General features: G+C 41.0%; 1 protein-coding gene across 1 annotated transcript in view; it reads left to right on the top strand.

Annotated features, from left to right (window-relative positions):
• The first annotated feature begins 312 nt into the window (after nucleotides 1-312).
• ubl7b (ubiquitin-like 7b (bone marrow stromal cell-derived)) overlaps nucleotides 313-25,532 on the top strand; it is a 49,187-nt gene continuing 23,967 nt past the window's right edge. The window contains exons 1-7 of the mRNA XM_060923335.1: nucleotides 313-374; nucleotides 13,167-13,332; nucleotides 15,273-15,392; nucleotides 22,121-22,203; nucleotides 22,353-22,437; nucleotides 22,526-22,583; nucleotides 24,418-24,551. Coding sequence (XP_060779318.1) covers nucleotides 13,170-13,332; nucleotides 15,273-15,392; nucleotides 22,121-22,203; nucleotides 22,353-22,437; nucleotides 22,526-22,583; nucleotides 24,418-24,551 — 643 coding nt within the window. The 5' untranslated portion in view covers nucleotides 313-374; nucleotides 13,167-13,169. The remainder of the gene's footprint in view (nucleotides 375-13,166; nucleotides 13,333-15,272; nucleotides 15,393-22,120; nucleotides 22,204-22,352; nucleotides 22,438-22,525; nucleotides 22,584-24,417; nucleotides 24,552-25,532) is intronic.

Genomic DNA, 25,532 nt, shown 5'->3' with positions numbered 1-25,532 from the left:
GACATGCAGGTTAGGTTAACTGGTGACTCTAAATTGACCGTAGGTGTGAATGTGAGTGTGAATGGTTGTCTGTGTCTATGTGTCAGCCCTGTGATGACCTGGCGACTTGTCCAGGGTGTACCCCGCCTTTCGCCCGTAGTCAGCTGGGATAGGCTCCAGCTTGCCTGCGACCCTGTAGAACAGGATAAAGCAGCGAGAGATAATGAGATGAGATGAGATGGTCCAGGATATGCACTTTAAAGGCTTTCTTTTAATAGCGCTTCACCCTTCAGTCCACCAGGGGGAGATAGTGCACGCTTTTGTTAGTCTGAGAACAACTGATAAACTGTGAAGAAGAAGAAATCTTGTTTACACTCGTGCTGGATGATCAGGAAGTAAGTTTCTTTACTGATGTACGAGATGTGGAATAAATATTATATTATGCAGCAGTAGAATTTAATTTAGATCTGACATGATTCGATTGAATTACAGAGAAAAGAATCTGATATGGCACTCGATTACATTTATAATCCCTGGATGTTTTTATTATTTTTTTTCTCTGATCATAAGCCCTTGTGTTATTTACAGCATGGTAGGACGTTGATAATTTGTGGACAACCCGGTTTCCAACGAGATTTGATTTCTTTTTGCAAACAAAACACCCTTGCTGTATAACTGCATGGACTGAATTTCTCGGGTTGGGAAAATAGATGCTGACCAAAACCCATTTTCCGTTTCAGACAAGCGTTTCTTTGATTTCTGCAATTTTTTTTCAGTGATCACGGAAAATCAAGCTAATTTTATCCTTAATTTGTCCCTGATGAGCAAGCCTGAGGCGACAGTGGCAAGAAAAACTCTCTCAGATGACATGAGGAAGAAAACAGACTCAAAATAGAACCCATCCTCATCTGGGTGACAACAGAGAGCGTGATTTATAAATAAATCACTTCTATAATAGTGTTCTGTATAGCCACTAAGTATAACTGCGGAACCAGGAAATTCATTCTACTTTTAACATGAATTAAATCCAAATCCTGTGCTCTGATTGGCTGGCGAGCGGGTCTGTCTCCTGCGGTACAGCCCTCTGGCGAGAGGGAAACATCTCATCTCATCTCATTATCTCTAGCCGCTTTATCCTGTTCTACAGGGTCGCAGGCAAGCTGGATCCTATCCCAGCTGACTACGGGCGAAAGGCGGGGTACACCCTGGACAAGTTGCCAGGTCATCACAGGGCTGACACATAGACACAGACAACCATTCACACTCACATTCACACCTACGCTCAATTTAGAGTCACCAGTTAACCTAACCTGCATGTCTTTGGACTGTGGGGGAAACCGGAGCACCCGGAGGAAACCCGCGCGGACACGGGGAGAACATGCAAACTCCACACAGAAAGGCCTTCGCCGGCCCCGGGGCTCGAACCCAGGACCTTCTTGCTGTGAGGCGACAGTGCTAACCACTACACCACCGTGCCGCCCGAGAGGGAAACATGATGGTAGCAAATGACGTGCAGTTTGCCAACCTTTTGAATATGTATGTGTTTTAATAGATTCACTCTTTATGTTCATTGTATGCCATTTGTAGCATTTTAACTGGCTGGTACTGAATTGTTTGCACATTTCGTTTGTCAAATTAGCTTCAGGCTTAAAATAAGTGAATGTGTGACTTCACAAAAAAGCACTACAGTTTTATAGCAGTTTTGCTACCATCATGTTAAAATAAACATGCTATTTGAACTGGACTGTTATGTTTCATTGTGGGATAAAAAGAAAATTGAACTAAAATTTTGAAGTTTTTACTTGGATGAAAGATTAGTGGCCTTCAAGTTGAATTATTATCATGTAAAACTGAAATTAAAGGAACAGTCCACCGTACTTCCATAATGAAATATGCTCTTATCTGAATTGAGACGAGCTGCTCCGTACCTCTCCGAGCTTTGCGCGACCTCCCAGTCAGTCAGACGCAGTCAGACGCGCTGTCACTCCTGTTAGCAATGTAGCTAGGCTCAGTATGGCCAATGGTATTTTTTGGGGCTGTAGTTAGATGGGTCAGTCCATGAAATGGGGTTACCAAAATGTGACATAGAGGGAGTCACTTAAAACAATTTACAACTGAAAACAACTTTTATTTCCATGAAGCATTGAACATATAAGAAAATATAACATAGTTGTTAAGATAACTCCTGCTCTACAATGTATGATAAAATCCATAAATATTTACCCGGTTGCTAATGTAACAAGGACACGAACAAGCTTTTAAAAATAAAGGAAAAATATTGATAAAATCAATTTTTTGCTTTTATATGCTTACTTTAAACATTAACACTGAATAAGAATTCATTAGAAATATTAGTTCAACATCATAAACACTGAAAATATGAAATACCAGTATTTCACAAACTTCATAAAATCTCTTTAAGATTTGAACAATAACAAGTCATTAACAGGAAACAGTTTCATCCTATATGGGGTAAATGAGATTATTGAATTCATTACTTTACTTAGTCACACTTATATCTGCACTTCTCTAGCTTAATTTCTTAAAATAACAAGAACTTGCACCCTACCCCACGAAGTTGCGCGTGTAACGAAGACACAAACTTTTCAAAATGTCCCAGAAATGTTTGTTAATATAGGTTTTATGAATAGATTTGCTCTTGCTGGCCGCCATTTTGATGCCATTGATAGCGACGAGAGCATGTGTTGTGGTGTGTGAGATCCCGCAAGAAGTTCTCTCGCGTCAGTTCAGCTGACCTAGATTGAGTAAATGGGTCTCGCAGGTTGTGAACGAACCAGGAAGTGAGTGGACACTAAGTTAGGATGTGAGAAAAAACATCGATAATTTCTTTTATTGCCGTTTGTTTAAATTTCTTTCTACCTACATCGTTTTATAGTATATTCTTCTTTATATTAAAACATCAATCATGATTTCAACTCGTTTTATCATTTTTTATAAGCCTGGTTTCTAACGTAACACGGTAGGACATCACAATGTTACGTTCACAACCTATTTTTAGTGGATGAATTCGAAGCTAAATAGTTTATAGAACCTTCTTAACTTTATTATGTGAGTGTAAAACTAAATTGCAAGTACCATGAAACTAATTTTATTGAAATTCTCAGAAAGTAATGAAGGTTTATTTAAGCTCAAAGTCAGCAAATATTCCATGTCACAAAAAACGTGTCATCCGTGTCCAGTCACAGGGGAAGAAAATGTTTCACATTTCTTTATTTCAAAAGAAAACTTCATTTTTTTATTTATTTTATTTCTTCAAACAATATTTATGGATAATCTGCTAAATATTTCTTTAAATCATGGAAATTAAAGATGAAATGATTATGTAAACCCGGACCAATGAAAAGTAACATCATTTCATGGACTGACCCAGATGCAACCAAACTCTTCCGCGTTGTTCCTGTTTACATAGGTTTATATGACCAGTGATATGAAACAAGTTCAGTTACACAAAGTGAAACGTAGCGATTTTCTCTGCTATGGAAAGTCCGCACTATAATGACAGGCGTACTAACACCTTTGTGTGAATATGAAGGCTAAGTTATCTGAGACCAGAAGTATAAGTTGGCACAACTTTCTTCAAAACTCAAAAATCTTGTGCAGTAAGTTGGCGTAACTTTTTTTAAGTGTACCCTGAGGAATAAATAAAAGAAAACATTTCAGGAGAAAGCTAAAAACCTGTAATTTGCTAACACCGAACAAAAACATGGCTGAATCCTGAATGACGCCTATTTGTATAAATAGGGGACTACATAGACGGCAAAATGTAGTTTTTTTCCTGCCATGGAAGTGCACTTGTATACTGAGGAGGAAGCTATTTGCATTAAGCTAGCCGCACACTACGCCGATCCACGCGGTACCGAACCGACCCATTTCAGAGCCGACTCCCGACAGGGCACGCACATATCCCCGACTAACTCACGACTGTTCACGAGTGCAGTCGCGATTGAAGCGACACCAAACGAGATTATGCGAACTAAGCATCATAACAAACATTCCGCTAAATATCACGTGACAACTTAATAGCTTTGTGATTGGCTATTGGATATAGTTACTGTTAAATCCAACACTTGAAGATGCTACAGGCTGAATTACAAATGACACAACACAGAATATGTAGCGCACTATCTAGGCTGCATGAGCTATTATTTCCAACCTTAAATAGTGCACTTATATAGGGGAGTTAAAGCGATTTGGAATTCAGCCACACAACTTGAGCAGAGTGGCTTTCCAGCCCACTGTGTCTATGGATAAAGCTTCAGTCTTTGGAATTACAGTATATACCTGCATTAGGTGCTACCAACACGTATTTCTCGCGCTAGAAATTGTGTTTAATGATGTCACGTGTTGTTATGCGAAAGATATGATTGGCTATTGCTAGCAACTCTAGCCGATCAGTCTGGCTCCCGATTAGTTTTTCAAATCGGCTGTGAGATGAAATCATCGAAAACTAGTCTTTACGCCTGACTCGCGACTTCAGTTGGCTCGGTACGCTGAAAATCGGCGTAGTGTGCGGCTAGCTTTACAGCCGTGAATAAGGATTCAAAATGGCGGCTCGGCTCGGTGTTCCCTTTCAGGCGCTCTCGTTTTCTGTTAGAATTTGGTAAAGAAAAAAATAAATATATTATTTCTCAGGAGAATAGCATTAATTTTACAGCATGGATAGCGATAATGACAGTGTTCGCAGCGAAAGTGAGTTTTACTACCCTGAGGAAGACAAAATTAAAGAAACCATTTCAGGCAGCTAAAAACCTCTAACTTGCTAACAGTTTGATCTCATCAGTTAATGAGGCCCATTTTGGACCATGTTATCCTAATACATAATGTTACGTTCGGTAAAAACTTTAAACCAGGACAATCTCTTCTTCAAAGTTTCACCAAATGGCTTTATTTATGCAATATAAAGGTCATAATACTGTAGAACTTTGGTCGAGCAAAAGCATGGCTGAATCCTGAATGACTCCTATTTGTATAAGAGTCATTCTATAATTAAGGGTACATTTCATGGAAAGCCAAATCTCAAAATATCAGTATTCTTTTTCAATAAATAACCTATATGTTTCCATGGTATATACCCTCAAGTTCCTAAACAAATTAATTGCCAAGCTTAATCTTAAATTACTTTTAAAATATTTTAATGAAAATGAACATTTGATTGTTTATTTTGTCAACCGTGTTACGGACAAATGTTATGTCATCTTAAACATATATAAAAATACTACACATTTGAAAACACATTTGTTTGAAAGTGCTTAAGTCCATTAACAAGATGTTTTTAATTAATCTGTACAACTGTTATGGAAAATATGAATTTTGAGCTTCATAAATAGGATTTTATGGTTCACTGTGATGCAGAATGACACTTTTTTCAACATAAATCCTTGTTACGTCGAATTTAGAGTTGTTCTCCCTCCTTATACAAGACTTCCCTATCCAGAGATAATCCCCAATCTTTTATTTTACAGTTCATCAAAGACATGAGATTTATAGCACAAAAAACACTTGCAACACAGTTGACAGGCAATGTAACACAATTGACGGGAGTAACACAGTTGACAGGGCAGAAGAACAAGAGGACACTTTTTAGGATAAAAAGAGCTTTTTATTGTTTTAAATTTAACTACAAATAAGCTGATGAATTCAGGTGAACTGTTAAAACAACATTTAGACACAATTTCAGAGAAACGTAGCTTATTTAACAAATTGAACATATTAAATCATTGTTTGTTTGTCTGTCAATATGAAGATTAAGTGACAAAAACATACTCCTCCTCAACTGTGTCATAGCTGATGGGTAACACAGTTGACGGTAACACAGTTGACATTTCGGCCATTTTTAGAGTGTTGTGCTAACTGCAGACCTCCGAGCTTTCACTACAAGACCTTAATCAATTCATATTTTTATTATCTTTAGCTGTATACTTTGTAAATACAATTTCTAAATCAGGTTTATATGAATATGTTGACGACACAGTTGACAGACAATTAACCCTCTCTAGGACTATACAACAGCATTGATGAAAATATTGAAGAGGTGAACTCAAAACTTACCACACGGTCTTCAAATTTCCCACCAAAGAGGATATGACATCACATGATGTTGGTCACATGACTTAGGACCAAACCATTTGCCGATTTATGGGGGGGCTTTCAGTGGGTAACACAGTTGACATAAGTTTCTCGGACGCACACAAAATTCTTCATTTAATTTATAATATAAAGCATTTTAGGCTTTTAAACACTTTTGTCATATTATAATAATTACCATGAATAAATATTTGTAAAAATTTTAAACAAAAACCTTTTTTTAAAATATAAATATGAAGACCAAACCTGACATTTGGAAAATCGGACAGCATAAAAACACCAAATTCCAGTATTATGTATGCATTTTTGCAGAGTAAAATGATGTAATTTGTTGACTTTTTGTACAACCCCAATTCCAAAAAAGTTGGGACAAAGTACAAATTGTAAATAAAAACGGAATGCAATGATGTGAAAGTTTCAAAATTCCATATTTTATTCAGAATAGAACATAGATGACATATCAAATGTTTAAACTGAGAAAATGTATCATTTAAAGAGAAAAATTAGGTGATTTTAAATTTCATGACAACAACACATCTCAAAAAAGTTGGGACAAGGCCATGTTTACCACTGTGAGACATCCCCTTTTCTCTTTACAACAGTCTGTAAACGTCTGGGGACTGAGGAGACAAGTTGCTCAAGTTTAGGGATAGGAATGTTAACCCATTCTTGTCTAATGTAGGATTCTAGTTGCTCAACTGTCTTAGGTCTTTTTTGTCGTATCTTCCGTTTTATGATGCGCCAAATGTTTTCTATGGGTGAAAGATCTGGACTGCAGGCTGGCCAGTTCAGTACCCGGACCCTTCTTCTACGCAGCCATGATGCTGTAATTGATGCAGTATGTGGTTTGGCATTGTCATGTTGGAAAATGCAAGGTCTTCCCTGAAAGAGATGTCGTCTGGATGGGAGCATATGTTGCTCTAGAACCTGGATATACCTTTCAGCATTGATTGTGTCTTTCCAGATGTGTAAGCTGCCCATGCCACACGCACTAATGCAACCCCATACCATCAGAGATGCAGGCTTCTGAACTGAGCGCTGATAACAACTTGGGTCGTCCTTCTCCTCTTTAGTCCGAATGACACGGCGTCCCTGATTTCCATAAAGAACTTCACATTTTGATTCGTCTGACCACAGAACAGTTTTCCACTTTGCCACAGTCCATTTTAAATGAGCCTCAGCCCAGAGAAGACGTCTGCGCTTCTGGATCATGTTTAGATACGGCTTCTTCTTTGAACTATAGAGTTTTAGCTGGCAACGGCAGATGGCACGGTGAATTGTGTTCACAGATAATGTTCTCTGGAAATATTCCTGAGCCCATTTTGTGATTTCCAATACAGAAGCATGCCTGTATGTGATGCAGTGCCGTCTAAGGGCCCGAAGATCACGGGCACCCAGTATGGTTTTCCGACCTTGACCCTTACGCACAGAGATTCTTCCAGATTCTCTGAATCTTTTGATGATATTATGCACTGTAGATGATGATCTGTTCAAACTCTTTGCAATTTTACACTGTCGAACTCCTTTCTGATATTGCTCCACTATTTGTCGGTGCAGAATTAGGGGGATTGGTGATCCTCTTCCCATCTTTACTTCTGAGAGCCGCTGCCACTCCAAGATGCTCTTTTTATACCCAGTCATGTTAATGACCTATTGCCAATTGACCTAATGAGTTGCAATTTGGTCCTCCAGCTGTTCCTTTTTTGTACCTTTAACTTTTCCAGCCTCTTATTGCCCCTGTCCCAACTTTTTTGAGATGTGTTGCTGTCATGAAATTTCAAATGAGCCAATATTTGGCATGAAATTTCAAAATATCTCACTTTCGACATTTGATATGTTGTCTATGTTCTATTGTGAATACAATATCATTTTTTGAGATTTTGTAAATTATTGCATTCCGTTTTTATTTACAATTTGTACTTTGTCCCAACTTTTTTGGAATCAGGGTTGTATTATATAAAAGAGAAATGTGTGCTAATGTACAAAAGATCATTGGCTGAAGTTAATAGTTAGTGAAATTGACAAATACAGCACATGGGCTTGAGATGTACCCCTAATTATAGAATGACTCATAAATAGGGGACTACATAGGCGGCAAAATGTAGTTTTTTCCTGCCATGGATGTGCACTTGTATACCGAGGAGGAAGCAATTTGCATTACAGCCGTGAATGAGGATTCAAAATGGCAGCTCAGCTCGGTTTTCCCTTTCAGGCGCTCTCGTTTTCTGTTAGAATTTGATAAAGAAAAAAATAAATATATTATTTGCCAGCTTAAGGTCGATCTGTATGGTGAAATACCGTGACCTCGGCCTTGAATTCTGACCTCGGCCCAGAGGGCCTCACTCAGTACTTTCAAGACCTTGGTCACGGTATTTCACCATACGGACCTCCCAGCTGGTAAATAACATGTATATATGCATTTCAGGAGAAAGCTAAAAACATGTAATTTGCTAACACTGAGCAAAAACACGGCTGAATCCTGAATGACTCTTATTTGTATAAATAGGGGACTACATAGGCGACAAAATGTAGGTTTTTTTCCTGCTATGGAAGTGCACTTGTATACCGAGGAGGAAGCCATTTGCATTACAGCCGTGAATGATGATTCAAAATAGCATTAATTTTACAGCATGAATGGCGATAACGACAGTGTTCACAGTGAAAGTGAGTTTTACTACCCTGAGGAAGAAGAAATAAAAGAAAACATTTCAGGAGAAAGCTAAAAACCTCTAACTGTTGCTAACACCGAGCAAAAACATGGCTGAATCCTGAATGACTCAATTTTGTATAAATAGGGGACTACATAGGCGGCAAAATGTAGTTTTTTTTCCTGCCATGGAAGTGCACTTGTATACCGAGGAGGAAGCAATTCGCATTACAGCCGTGAATGAGGATTCAAAATGGCGGCTTGGCTCGTTTTTTCCCTTTCGGGCGCTCTCGTTTTCTGTTAGAATTTGGTAAAGAAAAAAATAAATATATTATTTACCAGCTTAAGGTCGGTATGTATGGTGAAATACCGTGACCTCGGCCTTGAATACTGACCTCATGGTATTTCACCATATGGACCTCCCAGCTGGTAAATAACATATATGTCTTTTGTTGAAGTTATAAACCGCTTATTGATGGAGTGCATCATGACAAGCGCAGTCCGAAAGTTATTGTGTCCGTTGTCCTCAGCCGTCGTAGCAAAACTGTACAGCGGCATGCAAAAGTTTGGGCACCCTTGCTGAAAATGTCTGTTACTGTGAATAGTTAAGTGAGCAGAAGATGAACTGATCACCAAAAGGCATAAAGTTAAAGACAAGACATTTCAGTGTTTTCTGCAAGATTTGTGTATTATTTTTGTTTTGTACAATTGGAGAGTGAAAAAAGAAAAGGAACACCATGCGAAAGTTTGGGCACCCCAATACATTTGAGTCCTTAAGTAACTTTTACCAAGGTTCCAGACCTTAATTAGCTTATTATGGTTGACTGTTGCCCCTTTTCCACCAAAGCAGTTCCAGGGCTGGTTCGGGGCCAGTGCTTAGTTTGGAACCGGGTTTTCTGTTTCCACTGACAAAGAACTGGCTCTGGGGCCAGAAAAACCGGTTCCAGGCTAGCACCAACTCTCTGCTGGGCCAGAGGAAAGAACCGCTTACGTCAGCGGGGGGGCGGAGTTGTTAAGACCAACAACAATAACAAGACCGCGAAAGGTCGCCATTTTTAAGCGACGAGAAGCAGCAGCTGTACAAACGCGAAGTCATCCATTATTATTGTTGTTGCTGCTGCTGCTTCAGTGTTGTTTTTGCTTCGATATTCGCGCCAAGGTTTATGCAAACGTAGTGACGTAATGACGTGGCTCCCCTTAGCACCTCGAGCTATGGAAAAGCAAACTGGTTTTCAGCTGGCTTGCAAGTTGAACGAGTTGTGAACCAGCACTGGCCCCGAACCAGCCCTGGAACTGATGTGGTGGAAAAGGGGTATGAGTCGCTAAAAACAGCTGGGTTTTGGTGTGCATTCAGTTGTCTGGGAAGTGTGCCAAGGACCGCATTTTAGGTGGCTGATAAATGATGTCTTAGACCGCCACCTCTGTTCAGTGATGGCCATTCCAGGTTGACAAAAATGGCTTCTTTAACTCCTCGCTCATACCAACAATCCTCTTTGGCTAAAATGCGTACGTTGCAATCCTGAAATGAGTGTCCTTTGTTGTTAAAGAAGCCAAAAATGGGAGCTGCGATAGTGAGGTGAGAAAGAGAGTGCAGGCAGGGTGGAGCAGTTTGAGAAGGATTTCGGGAGTCATTTGTAATAGGAAAGTTCCAGCAAAAGTGAAAGGTAAGATGTATAAGACAGTAGTGAGACCAGCTGTGATGTATGGATTGGAGACCATACCCTTAATGAAGAGACAGGAGGCAAAGTTGGAGGTGGCGGAGTTGAGGATGTTAAGGTTTGCGATGGGAGGTTGGACAGGATAAGGAACGAGCACATCAGAGGGACAGCACATGTGGAGAGCTTGGGAATTAAGCTAAGAGAGATGAGACTGAGATGGTATGGGCACATCCTGAGAAGAGATGCAGAGCATGTGGGAAGGAGAATGTTGAGGATGGAGCTGCCAGGCAAACTAAAATGAGGAAAGCCAGAGGAGATACATGGATGTGGTGAGAAAGGACATGAAAGTAGCAGGTGTGGTAGAGAAGGATGCGGAAGACAAGGAGCAATGGAGACAAAAGATCCACTGTGGCGACACCTAATCGGGAGCAGCAAGAAGAAATGATGGAAATAAAAATGTAATCTTGCGGAAAATATTAAAGAAATGTCTCGTCTTTACCCTTATGCCTTTTGGTGATCAGTTCATCTTCTGCTCACTTAACTATTCACAGTAACAGACATTTTCAGCAAGGGTGCCCAAACTTTTGCATGCCACTGTAAGTTTCCAGAGCCGTCTTCCAAGTGTGGGGGTAGAGACTCCACCTCGACATGAGCGACGTGATGAGACTCCAGCCAGAAGCAGGGCATCAGGATGGATCCAGGCAGGTCCGAGGAGCAGAAAGCATCACTGGTGTTTCAGGATCAACATGTAACTTGACAGAAAGAGACAGATGACTAGGGTTATAGTGGAGGGCTAGCTATGTAATATAGACGAGAGCCCGAGGGCTACGAAACAGAGATCCGTGCCGCCAAACGTGCCATGAATGGTGCGGGAAGGACTTTGATGCAACATGGTTTACTAAGGCCCTGTCCACACGGCAACGGATTCAGGTGACTCCGATACAATTGCTTATCGTTTAGGCCTGGCGTCCACACGGCACCGGCGTTTTGGGTGCCCAAAACGCAATCTTTTTGAGAACGGGTTCCAGAGTGGAAAGATCTGGCAACGTTGCCATTGCGAAGTCGTCTGGATGAGTAGAACGGATTTGTTTACGATGACGTCACAACCACATGACTGTGAGTGCTTCACGCCGGGTAGAAGTGTAACGAACTCGATGCGAGTTGTCAACAAATCCTATAACTTGGTTCATGAAACGCGCTTACAAAATATTTTCACTGTGAATATTTATTGTGTAATGGTGCAAAGTGAGAGAGAGAGAGAGAGAGACTCTGCCCTTAGGGCAGAGTCAATCCCGCCAGCAAAAATAGGGAAAAAAAGGAGCGATCTCACCTCTTCAGATGTGGGTTTAAGTCCTACAATACATTCCTCAAAAAGGGCGTAGAAGAGCAAATTAATCCATCAACGTGTAGCATTCAATTTATTCCGGACCATTAAAGACGCCGCCTTCCGCGTAGAATCATACGTCATCCTCGTCGCCATATTGGATAGGTCAAAGCGGAGAATAAAGATTAGCTGCGTTTAACTGTACCAACAGGTTTGCTGTCCAAACGAGATCATATGGGATTACCTTTCACAGGTGAGACTGGAAAAATACTTTTCATTGTATTTGGTCATTATAATGTAATTTTACGAACAGATTTTCCTGACTTTGTGGCTAATATGAAGTCTCGCGCGGGGCGGCACGGTGGTGTAGTGGTTAGCGCTGTCGTCTCACAGCAAGAAGGTCCTGGGTTCGAGCCCCGGGGCCAGCGAGGGCCTTTCTGTGTGGAGTTTGCATGTTCTCCCCGTGTCCGCGTGGGTTTCCTCCGGGTGCTCCGGTTTCCCCCCCACAGTCCAAAAGACATGCAGGTTAGGTTAACTGGTGACTCTAAATTGATCGTAGGTGTGAATGTGAGTGTGAATGGTTGTCTGTGTCTATGTGTCAGCCCTGTGATGACCTGGCGACTTGTCCAGGGTGTACCCCGCCTTTCGCCCGTAGTCAGCTGGGATAGGCTCCAGCTTGCCCGCGACCCTGTAGAACAGGATAAAGCGGCTAGAGATAATGAGATGAGATGAAGTCTCGCGCATAATAGTTTATGCGCATGCGTCCTTACTTCTTCTATTGTTCTGGTGTCTCCGAAGGGACCGTCTTACAGCGCCCCTAGAGGTGTGGCATGTGTATTGCATCGTTTTCAGCAAGCGTTGCGTTGCCATATGGACCTGATATTTTACTAATCGTTGCCCATTTGGACGCGATATATTTTTAAATAACATCTCGTTGCCGTTGTCGTGTGGATGTAGCCTAAGTTTCCCAGCAGTCAATTTACTGCTAATTGTGCTGTTATTTAACACTTAAGAGGGTATCTTAACCCATTTTGTGCTTGACATGGTTGTCACTAGGAGGCGCCAGCACGGAGACGAGATTGTGTGTAGTAGAAGGCAGAGAATATTCTCCATCCGTGTTAATTAATTTGGAATGCCAAAGGAAAACCTCAGAAAATATCGATTGCCATGGCACGTTATTCTTAATTTATGGAAGAAATCAAAGACGATCTGGAACCTAGAAGGAGTCATGCACATGTTTGCAACCCTCACTAATTTGTGCTGGTTTTGGTTGGTTGCGTTGGTCATTATTAAAATAACTGCAGGTGAGTTAAATTGTTAGATCACCTGCAGAACTGGCCACTCCCACAGGCACTTTTTATATTTGCCCTGCTTTGTAAATCTGGCCCCTAATTTTGTGGGGAAATGACTAATCTTACCTAATGCACCTTTTAAATGTATTTATTTTCTCAAGGACATGGAAAATCCATTTTGGTATCTGTCTCTGAAGCTTCACGACAGGCCGAAGTCAGTGTTGCCTTTCCCGGAGGATGTTGAACCTGGAAGCTACATGGTGGCCACCATAAAGCAGCTGGTCTCAGCTCAGTTACCGGATTCGCTGCCAGATCCGGAGCTCATAGGTTTGTCTTGGTTTGCCTTGGCACTGCAAGTGAACAGGGTCATTTTCACTCGAATATCATGAGAAGCTCTATTCTATTATTGTTTAAAGGTAGACCGCCTTTCAGATTTTTCAAGTGTAGGTCGTAAAAAGAATTTTCCCCGACACCCAATTATTTTTGTTTCGTGGACCGAAAGCTCCTGAACTCAAATCACAGGCTTCCAATTTTATTTTATTTTTTTAAATGGAACAATTAATGAATTTAAAGCCACATGGCCCTAAATTCTCTGCTATTTTTTCCCTGCTTCACCATGACCCAATTCAAGATACTACATCATGCATCACGTGGTAGGCTTTCCCCGTTCGCGCGAGGCATTGCGGGATACAAATTTGAAACAGGAGGACGTGAGTGTGCGAATGAAACGTGAAAGACCGACTACAGTAACGAAAAGAAAGCGAGAAGAAAAGACAAAGGAAAGGAAACGCAGGACCAAACTAATAAATATCAGCGGTCAGCGAGCACCTCGGTGTGATCAGCTGTTCGTTTAGCGACAAAATGATGTAACAGTCAGTGTACGGTCAAAGGTAATCCTGCGCATGCGCGCACGCACACAGACTACCTCTGTCTGCTTGACTGCGCAAAGCGAGCGATTTTATGCACATTGTTTGCTTCCCTCGAATTAAATAACTTCCCAGCCACAGAATGGCCTGATATTTTGTGAGATATTACAAAAATAAACATGTATCACATAATGCTGTCAAAAATGTCGCGTTATTAACGCGTTAACTTGACTCAATTTTAACGGCGATAATTTTTTTATCGCGAGATTAACGCTCTGTGACATGATGTAGGTTTTTCATAAGCTTTTGAAACTGCCAGGAACTTGGAACAGAGACTTTGCTTAGAAAAACGATAGCAGCTAGACTGTAATGCCATGCCCCGCACAGCCAGAGTCCTCTGCCCTCCCCCGAAGAGCCACGGTGCTCGGCTTAGGTTTCGTTTTCCCATCGGCGGCTCCAGCCCGACTTTGCAGTGGCTGTGACAAGACGTGTTATGCTCTGCAATAAAAAAAAAAAACATTGGTACAACCAGTGTTCGAACTATGCCGATATTTTCGGGGGGTCCCTTTTTTTTCCCTTTGGGGGTGGTTGGGGTGCTTGCGCTTGTCTCAGAGCGCGGCTCTCCATCGCGCGCTCACTTCGGATATGCAAATGCTTCCCATTACACACGATTGCTATGTCAATAAACATCATTTTGCCAATATTTTAGAGACCCCCCAACATTTCCCAAATCATGTTTTCAAGGGATCTCATGTCTGTTTCAGGGGATCTCGGATCCCCCGAGTACCCCCGTAGCTTGAACGGTGAGCAAGCCCATTCACTTTTTTATGCTGATAAGAGAATTACAATGGTTTTTCATGTGACAAAAATGTGCGATTAAATTGCGATTAATCGCGAGTTAACTATGACAGTCGCGACATTACCGTAATCGCGATTAAATATTTTAATCGCTTGACAGCACTAGTATCACAATGACCACATTTCAGAGAGAACCGAATTTCACGGATTTTATGAAATCGAAGGCCGTCTCACTTTAATCAAGAAAATACCAGACGGCTCATCTGGAAACTTATTTTGAGAAAGAACAGTTCTAAAAATACAACTTTTCATGTGTTTGATGAATTTGTGATTAAAGGCAGAGCTTCATGCCTTTTCGGTAAAGTTTCAAAGAATGAGGTGATGTGAGTGGACAAAAACTGAACGAAGCGTTCCTTCAAACTAATTTTCTGTTCACTTTTGAGCTCTCTTACATTTCGAAGACAATTTGTGACCGACATGACCAAAATTGTCGTTTCTGTCTGGAGCATCATGGCGTAAATCAGCTGTGGTCTTGTCCTGTATCTCTCTGCACCTTGTCAAACCGAGTACTTCTGTTTTTCTTTTCTTTTCTATTTGTTTAAGAGCTGGTGCACTGCGGGTGTAAGCTAAAAGACGACTTGACATTAGATTCTTACGGAATCAAATCTGGATCTACGTTGCACATCTTAAAGAAGGTGTGGCCTGAACCTGAGGTCAAGCCTGGTGAGTTTCTCATCATCCATCAGTCCAGGTGAAGTTTTCTGACTGTTTGTTTAAGCACCGTCAGTGTCACTAACAAGACACAAAGAGAATGGCAGTTAAATAAAGAAAACCGTATCTGAATGGTGTGTATAAGAATCGTCTACACTGTGTGCACAATTATTAGGCAAGTTGTATTCCTGATGATTAATTTTATCGTTGAACAAATACAGTGCTCTCAGTCAATCCAAATTGTTAATAAACCTAAAACCAGAATGATTAACAAAGGAAAGGGGAGTTTAGGCCTTCTCAGGGGAATATACAAGTGTGCAGAATTATTAGGCAACATTTAGTGTGCAGAATTATTATGCAACTAAATGAAAAGCTTAAAGTTTCCCATCTCACTTGTTTATTTTAATTTTCAGTGTAACAAATAAACAACTCAGAATTAACAAATAAACACTTCTAGCATTTCAAAAATATTCAGTGACCAATATAGCCACCCTTCTTTTCAATAACTGCCATGAGCCTTCCATCCAGTCTGTTAGTTTTTTGATTTGTTGACGATCAACTTTTTGTGCAGGAGCAACCACGGCCTCCCAAATGCTATTCAGAGTGGTGTATTGTCTTCCCTCGCTGTAAATCTCATGCTTAAGAAGGGGCCACAAGTACTCAATAGGGTTTAAGTCAGGTGAGGAAGGGGGCCATGTCATTACTTTGTCATCTTTAAGGCCTTTGCGGGCTCGCCAAGCAGTGGAGTACTTGGGTGCATGTGATGGTGCATAACAATCATGGCCTTCTTGAATGATGCAGACTTCTTCCCATACCACTGCTTGAAGAATGTATCTTTTAGAAACTGGCAGTAGGTTTGGAAGTTGATGTTAAGTCCATCTTCAACCTGAAATGGTCAAACTAGCTCATCCTTAATAATAGCAGCCCATGCCATTACCCCTCCACCACCTTGCTGGTGTCTGAGTCAAAGTGCCCTGTGTCCATTAGTTATCCAGCTATGGGCCCATCCATCTGGTCTATCCAGAGTCACTCTCATTTCATCCGTCCATAAAAACCTTTGGAAAATCTGTCTTCAGATATTTCTTGGCCCAATCTTGACATTTCAACTTGTGAGTCTTGTTTAGTGGTGGTCGTGTTTCAGCCTTCCTTACCTTGGCCATGTCTCTGAGCACCTTGTCCTTCTGGACACTCCAGGTCGGTTGCAGTTCTAGAATATTGTGGCACTGGAGGATAATGGGTTCCTGGTAGCTTCATGTTTAATCCTTCTCAAGTCTTTTGCGGTTAATTTGTGTCTTTTCTTCTCCACACATTTTTTGCGACCCTGTTGACTATTTGCAACAAAACGTTTGATTGTTCTGTGCTCACATTTCTATAGCTTAGCTATTTCAAGAGTGCTGCATCCCTCTGATAGGCATTTTATAATTTTTGTCTTTTCAGTGTCTGTTAAATCTCTTTTTTGGCCCATTTTGCCTGAGATAAAGAAGCTGCCTAATAATTATGCACACCTTAATATAGGGTATTAATGACTTTAGGTCACACCCTCCCTCATTACACAAATAAATACCACCTGAGAATGCTTAAATCCAATTAGCATTCAAGTGTATCTAGCTTGCGGTTGGAAAACATGCATAGAAATAATGGTAGGGTCAGAGTACTCACTTGCCTAATAATTGTGCACACAGTGTATGTATTGTACTGTACATATGGCATACCATTTGTCAGAATATATACACCGTGTCCTCAAATTATTGCCCGCCCGTAAAGATTAGTAAAAAGGTTTAGAACAAGTGTTGCCAGGCAAAACAAACCTCGCCCGGCAGCACTTATTTTATACCTATATGTTGATAATGGTAATATTTCTCAATCATCAGCTGTCAGGTTATAGTCCTATGAAAATCCATGACCTTGAGTTTGACATTTCAGTGTCATTCAGGGTCAAAGGTCCTGGCGGCGACTGAAAGCCCATATGGCACTTCCTATAAGTTGATAATGGTAAATATCCGTCAACCTTTTCAAGTTACAGCCCTATGAAAATCCGTGACTTTGAGTTTGATCTTTCAAGGTCAAAGGTCATGGTGCCAAATGAAAGGCCATATGGGAGTTCCTACAGTGGTGCTTGAAAGTTTGTGAACCCTTTAGAATTTTCTATATTTCTGCATAAATATGACCGAAAACATCATCAGATTTTCACACAAGTCCTAAAAGTAGATAAAGAGAACCCAGTTAAACAAATGAGACAAAAATATTATACTTGGTCATTTATTTATTGAGGAAAATGATCCAATATTACATATCTGTGAGTGGCAAAAGTATGTGAACCTCTAGGATTAGCTGTTAATTTGAAGGTGGAATTAGAGTCAGGTTTTTTCAATCAATGGGATGACAATCAGGTGTGAGTGGGCACCCTGTTTTATTTAAAGAACAGGGATCCATCAAAGTCTGATCTTCACAACACACATTTGTGGAAGTGTATCATGGCACAAACAAAGGAGATTTCTGAGGACCTCAGAAAAAGCGTTGTTGATGCTCATCAGGCTGGAAAAGGTTACAAAACCATCTCTAAAGAGTTTGGACTCCACCAATCCACAGTCAGACAGATTGTGTACAAATGGAGGAAATTCAAGACCATTGTTACCCTCCCCAGGAGTGGTCGACCAACAGAGATCACTCCAAGAGCAAGGCGTGTAATAGTCAGCGAGGTCACAAAAGACCCCAGGGTAACTTCTAAGCAACTGAAGGCCTTTCTCACATTGGCTAATGTTAATGTTCATGAGTCCACCATGAGGAGAACACTGAACAACAATGGTGTGCATGGCATGGTTGCAAGGAGAAAGCCACTGCTCTCCAAAAAGAATATTGCTGCTCATCTGCAGTTTGCTAAAGATCACGTGGACAAGCCAGAAGGCTGCTGGAAAAAATGTTTTGTGGACGGATGAGACCAAAATAGAACTTTTTGGTTTAAATGAGAAGCGTTATGTTTGGAGAAAGGAAAACACTGCATTCCAGCATAAGAACCTTATCCCATCTGTGAAACATGGTGGTGGTAGTATCATGGTTTGGGCCTGTTTTGCTGCATCTGGGCCAGGACGGCTTGCCATCATTGATGGAACAATGAATTCTGAATTATACCAGTGAATTATAAAGGAAAATGTCAGGACATCTGTCCATGAACTGAATCTCAAGAGAAGGTGGGTCATGCAGCAAGACAACGACCCTAAGCACACAAGTCGTTCTACCAAAGAACGGTTAAAGAAGAATAAAGTTAATGTTTTGGAATGGCCAAGTCAAAGTCCTGACCTTAATCCAATCGAAATGCTGTGGAAGGACCTGAAGTGGCAGTTTATGTGAGGAAACCCACCAACATCCCAGAGTTGAAGCTGTTCTGTATGGAGGAACGGGCTAAAATTCCTCCAAGCCGGTGTGCAGGACTGATCAACAGTTACCGGAAACGTTTAGTTGCAGTTATTGCTGCACAAGGGGGTCACACCAGATACTCAAAGCAAAGGTTCACATACTTTTGCCACTCACAGATATGTAATATTGGATCATTTTCCTCAATAAATAAATAACCAAGTGTAATATTTTTGTCTCATTTGTTTAACTGGGTTCTCTTTATCTACTTTTAGGACTTGTGTGAAAATCTGATGATGTTTTAGGCCATATTTATGCAGAAATATAGAAAATTCTAAAGGGTTCACAAACTTTCAAGCACCACTGTATATGCTCCTAAGAGTAAACATCTGTCTATCAGCAACCGTTTTTGAGTTATAATGGGAAATGTTATGTTGACCGAAAGGTTGACCTTTCCGGTGACCTTCACCTTGACCCGATTTCCCCCAAAATTGAATCAGGTTATCTACAGACCATTGTTCACTTACCCTGAAAATTTAAAGTCAATCGGTGCAACCGTCTAGACGCTAGATTGTTAACAGAGACACACAAGCAAACAAACTGATTACAATACCTCGCCCCGCTTAGTCCGTTGCGGGCGAGGTAAAAAAAAATCCAACCTTTAATTGAAATACATTTATTCAAAGAAAAGCCATTCCCTCATCAAGAAATAATTATTTTAAACAAAAACGCATACGCCACTATTATCGGCACCCCTGGAAATGATAGTGAACGCAATGTAACTGAAGCATGTTTCCCAATTAAATTGTGCAGTATTTTTGAGTTGATCAGAGTGTGTAGGAACTTTCGAGCTGTAATCCATGACGTCCTAATTAACTGGGGAACAAATATGAGGTGACACAGATGCCAAATTCCCTTCGTCATCCTTCAACATGGGAAAAATAAGAGAACACACAAACCAAAGTGAGGGAGAAGTGTGTTGACCTTCATAAATCAGGGAATGGTCATTTAAAAAAACAAAACAAAAAAACCAGCTACTCGCCTGAAAATGTCCAACTGGTACAAACTTACCTGGAATAGGACCCAAGTTAATTTTGCCCCCATGTACAGTGAGGAGGAGAGAGAGGCAAAAAAAAAAAATCCCCAAGGATCACTGTTGGTGAATTACAATAGAAAGTAAAATCTTGGGGTTTCCAAGTCTCCAAAACCACCATCAAACTCCACCTCCATACCAACAGATTATTTGGAAGGTATATCGGGGGGGGAGAAAAGCCTTTTCTGTCACTTAACCACAAACATAAGCACCTGAAGTTTGTGAAACGCTGCTACAACTTTGACTGGAATGGTGTTCTTTGGTCTGATGGAACAAAAATGGAGCTTTTTGGCAACAAACACTCAAGGTGTATAAAGAAGGACGGGTATAATGAAAAGAACCTGATCCCAGCTCTAAAATATGGTGGCGGGTCTGTGACGTTTTGGGGCTGTTTGTCCTCCAAAGACCCTGGAAACCTTGTTTGGGTACATGGCGTCGTGGACTCCATGAAATCCTAGGACATTTTAAACCAAAATCTGGCTCCCTCTGCCAGGAAACTGAAACTGGGTCGTCATTGGATCTTCCAGCAGGACAATGATCTGAAGCATATGTCCAAATCATTGGTTCGCTGAGCACAGAATCAAGCTTCCGCCATGGCCATCTCAGTCCCCTGACCTGAAGGAGAGAACACAAGAGAGGGCCTCGGACCCTGGATGATGTGGAGAGAGTGTGTAAAGAAGAATGGTCTGTATCTCCAACCTTATAAACTGTTATCAGATGCCTCTTTTCCACCAAATCAGTTCCAGTGCTGGTTCACAACTCGTCCAATTTGCGAACCAGCTGAGAACCAGTTTGCTTTTCCATAGCTCGGGGTGCTAAGTAGGGATGTTAACCGATGACCGGTTGACCGAATCAACGTCAACCGGTTAATTTTTTTTTGGTTGTCGGTGAAAAAAAAAAATCAATCGTTTTGAAGCTGCCGATTTTGGAGCGGAGAACCTGGAATTCTGTGTTGTAAACGCTTTGGCCATGCCATGCGGTGTAAGGACGACAGCTGACAAATCAGAAACACCCATTCAGTCATGTCCCGCCCTCCCACCCCAGTTAAAGACAGCTGACAAATCAGAAACACCCATTCAGTCATGTCCCGCCCCAGTTGAACACAGCTGCCACTCGGCGAAAGAAAAAAAAGTGTAGACACAGACTTTTTCGCTTACAAATTACTATTCTGTTTTTTTTTTTTTATTATTAGAAGGCACATTGAGTTTAGTCCTGCCTTGGCCAGTGCATTCTGAAATGTTTCGGTCTGTAGCCAACAATGCATGTTATCGCAGATCATATCTCTCCACACAAACTAAAGGCGCAGATGCCGACTTTTTTCACGGCTTTTTCATGGACTGTAACAGCATTTGCTTATGTAGTAATTTTAATACAGAATTTACTCTGATGAAATTATTCAGACACTCCAACGCCCCCCCTCCCCCCTAAAAAAAATCGGATCTGCACGAGCCGTGAAAAAGGCGCGCCGTTTGCATCCCTGTTTAAACTCATAGGTTAACCGACTTTAACCGGCTAATGAGGCTCGGTGGTCGGTCAAGATTTTTTTTAGTTTTCGCCATCCCTAGTGCTAAGGGGAGCCACGTCATTACGTCACTGTATATGTCAGTTACGTCGCTGCGTTTGCATAAACCTTGGCGCGAACATCGAAGCAACAACAACACGGAGAAGAAGAAGAAGCAACAACAATAATGGATGACTGCTGCTTTACTGCATCCATGATATCTCGTCGCTTATTTAAAAATGGCGCCCTCTTGTGGTCTTGCTATTGTTGTTGGTCTTAACAACTCCGCCCCCCGCTGACGTAAGCAGTTCTTTCCTCTAGCCCAGCAAAGAGCTGGTGCTACCCTGGAACCGGTTTTTCTGGCCCCAGAGCCAGTTCTTTGTCAGTGGAAACAGAAAACCCAGTTCCAAACTAAGCACTGGCCCCAAACCAGCCCTGGAACTGCTTTGGTGGAAAAGGGGTAAGAGAGACTCGGGGCTGTTTTACTGGACAAAGTATTAAATGCAAGGATGCCAATAATAGTGGCACTTTTTTTTTTGTTTATTTTTAATTATTTCTTGATGAGGGACTTGTTTTTTTTTTTTCCTCTGAATTAATTTATTTCAATTAAAGGTTGGATTTTTCTCATTTTTCAAGTGTGAGATGAAGCGACTTCAACAAAAGGTGGATTCCCCCCAACCCCTTTTTAATAATCTTGAAAAGGGGTGGCAATAATTGTGGCAGGCAGTGTTTGCAATTTATATATAAATAAATCTCATCTCCGTAAAATGAATACCTTGCTATTGACACATCTAGAACCAGTAAACAGAAGTGCTGCGGCGAGAGAGTTCAGACTGCTTCAGGCTGCCATGCACTCCAACGCTGCATACAGAGATGCAGTAAGTAGTTAATAAATAGTTATTTACGAAAACTAACCCAGTAACTCCTTCCAGCCTGGTGTGTGGTTTTTCAATTTCAGATGTCATTTTATAATGTTTTTTTTTTTTTTAAAGTAGATTTATTTTCAATGCTTTTCATTTGACTGCAGGTTTTTAAGATGCTGAGCAATAAGGAGTCTCTGGATCAGATCATCGTGGCTTCCCCAGGGCTCAGCTCAGACCCCGTCGCGTTAGGCAAGTCTTGAACCGCACCTCATCTCTAATGAAGCTTAGTTCCCATGCACATATGCAAATGAAAGATGGTGGTTATCTGGTTTTGCAGGTGTACTACAAGATAAGGATCTGTTTGTGCAGTTCACAGACCCCAGTCTGCTTGATGTGTGAGTTTTATTATTATATAAAATATACATACAGTGGTGCTTGAAAGTTTGTGAAACCTTTAGAATGTTCTATATTTCTGCATAAATATGACCTAAAACATCATCAGATTTTCACACAAGTCCTGAAAGTAGATAAAGAGAACCCAGTTAAACAAATGAGACAAAAATATTATACTTGGTCATTTATTTATTGAGGAAAACAATCCAATGTTACATATCTGTGAATGGCAAAAGTATGTGAACCTTTGCTTTCAGTATCTGGTGTGACCCCCTTGTGCAGCAATAACTGCAACTAAACATTTCCGGTAACTGTTGATCAGTCCTGCACACTGGCTTGGAGGAATTTTAGCCCGTTCCTCCGTACAGAACAGCTTCAACTCTGGGATGTTGGTGGGTTTCCTCACATGAACTGCTCGCTTCAGGTCCTTCCACAACATTTCGATCGGCTTAAGGTCAGGACTTTGACTTGGCCATTCCAAAACATGAACTTTATTCTTCTTTAACCGTTCTTTGGTAGAACGACTTGTGTGCTTAGGGTCGTTGTCTTGCTGCATGACCCACCTTCTCTTGAGATTCAGTTCATGGACAGATGTCCTGACATTTTCCTTTAGAATTTGCTGGTATAATTCAGAATTCATTGTTCCATCAATGATGGCAAGCCGTCCTGGCCCAGATGCAGCAAAACAGGCCCAAACCATGATACTACCACCACCATGTTTCACAGATGGGATAAGGTTCTTATGCTGGAATGCAGTGTTTTCCTTTCTCCAAACATAACGCTTCTCATTTAAACCAAAAAGTTTTATTTTGGTCTTATCCGTCCACAAAACATTTTTCCAATAGCCTTCTGGCTTGTCCACGTGATCTTTAGCAAACTGCAGATGAGCAGCAATGTTCTCTTTGGACAGCGGTGGCTTTCTCCTTGCAACCCTGCCATGCACACCATTGTTGTTCAGTGTTCTCCTGATGGTGGACTCATGAACATTAGCCAATGTGAGAGAGGCCTTCAGTTGCTTAGACGTTACCCTGGGGTCCTTTGTGACCTCGCCGACTATTACACGCCTTGCTCTTGTAGTGATCTTTGTTGGTCGACCATTCCTGGAGAGGGGAGCAATGGTCTTGAGTTTCCTCTATTTATACACAATCTGTCTGACTGTGGATTGGTGGAGTCCAAACTCTTTAGAGATGGTTTTGTAACCTTTTCCAGCCTGATGAGCATCAACAACGCTTTTTCTGAGGTCTTCAGAAATCTCCTTTGTTCGTGCCATGATACACTTCCACAAACGTGTTGTGAAGATCAGACTTTGATAGATCCCTGTTCTTTAAATAAAACAGGGTGCCCACTCACACCTGATTGTCATCCCATTGACTGAAAACACCTGACTCTAATTTCACCTTCAAATTAACTGCTAATCCTAGAGGTTTACATACTTTTGCCACTCACAGATATGTAATATTGGGTCGTTTTCCTCAATAAATAAATGACCAAGGATAATATTTTTGTCTCATTTGTTTAACTGGGTTCTCTTTATCTACTTTTAGGACTTGTGTGAAAATCTGATGTTTTAGGTCATATTTATGCAGAAATATAGAAAATTCTCAGGGTTCACAAACTTTCAAGCACCACTGTATGCCGTCGTTGACGGTCTCATTTATTTATCTATTTTGTTTCTCGGACGCCTTTATCTAAGGGAAATTTATTCCTGTTTCCAGGCTCCCATCAGCACCTGTTATTTGTATTATTTTTTTTTGTAAAATTGTAATTTGTTATTCCCTGCTGTAAAATCATTAAAGTAACGATACAACACTAATGGCCTCTGTGTTTTTCCTCCAGGTTGGTTCGTTCTCATCCGGCGCTGGTTAACGCCATCATCCTGATCCTCCACTCTGTGACGAGCAGCATGCCTGGCCAATCAAATACAAGCTCCTCCCACAACGCCCCTGCTAGTTCCTACAGTGAAATGCCAGGTTATTATAAACCTTGTGTTAAATACGTGTGTTCTGAGGGGGTCAAGTCGCATAACCTGTGGTATAAGAGTATAGAAATAAAATAAACACAGCAGGGCATGCTGTAAAAGGAAAATAATCTAAGACGAGATAATGTGGTGTGGTGTGTTGCATCCCAACGTAAAGCGGATTTGCCGCTGTTAGCACTCGGAATTGATCATTTTCCCAGAGCAGCATGTCCCATGGCATTTTATTCCTACAATTTGCCAGTGATTTTATATTTGTGTACTTTTTCAGCGGTCTCAAAAGTAGCCGGTCACCGGCGGCAAATCGCCGGCTATTGTCAGTTGAGTCACAAAATTTAATATTAAATATTTCTGACAGCAAAAAAAGTTGTGAACGTAAATTACATCCACTATGTCATGTATGTCCGTTGCCGTGTCAACTGTGTTTACATCCTCGACATGAGTGCAGCCATTACTGCCGCCTGTGTTGCCAGATTGGGGGGTTTCCCGCCCAATTTGGGCGGTTTTAAGTGCATTTTGGCGGGTTTTGAACATATTTTGGGCTGTAAAACGTCAGTAGTATCTGGCAACATATTTTTTTTTTACTTAATACGAGAAATTAATGGATGCCAACGTTTTTGCCAAAATGGTATTTTATTTTCCATTGTTTAGGCAGCTTTAGCATCATACTGTGAGATTCTGTTCAAATTGTTTTTTTTTCTTCTATGAAGCCTGAGCCATTTATTTTATTAGTTTATAATTATTGTTTAATTTAGTCTTCAGGAGAGACTGCCTGCACACAGTACTAGTATTAATAGTTTTTTTTCCTACATGAAAGCTGAGGCATTTATATTATATTTGAAGGTAACTTCATGTTGTGCTGTGAGGTTCTCTGCACTTTGACTTTTGAACCAACAGGTGCATTTGGATAAGTAAAGCCTATTTTTCTGCATTTTTGTAGTCCTGGTAATCTTTTATATTGGTAAAGTTGTTTATA

This window comes from Neoarius graeffei, chromosome 6, assembly GCF_027579695.1.
Source record: "Neoarius graeffei isolate fNeoGra1 chromosome 6, fNeoGra1.pri, whole genome shotgun sequence".
Classification (NCBI taxonomy): Eukaryota; Metazoa; Chordata; class Actinopteri; order Siluriformes; family Ariidae; genus Neoarius; species Neoarius graeffei.
Note: the sequence above shows the minus strand (reverse complement) of the source record. Positions and strands in the feature narration are given on the sequence as shown.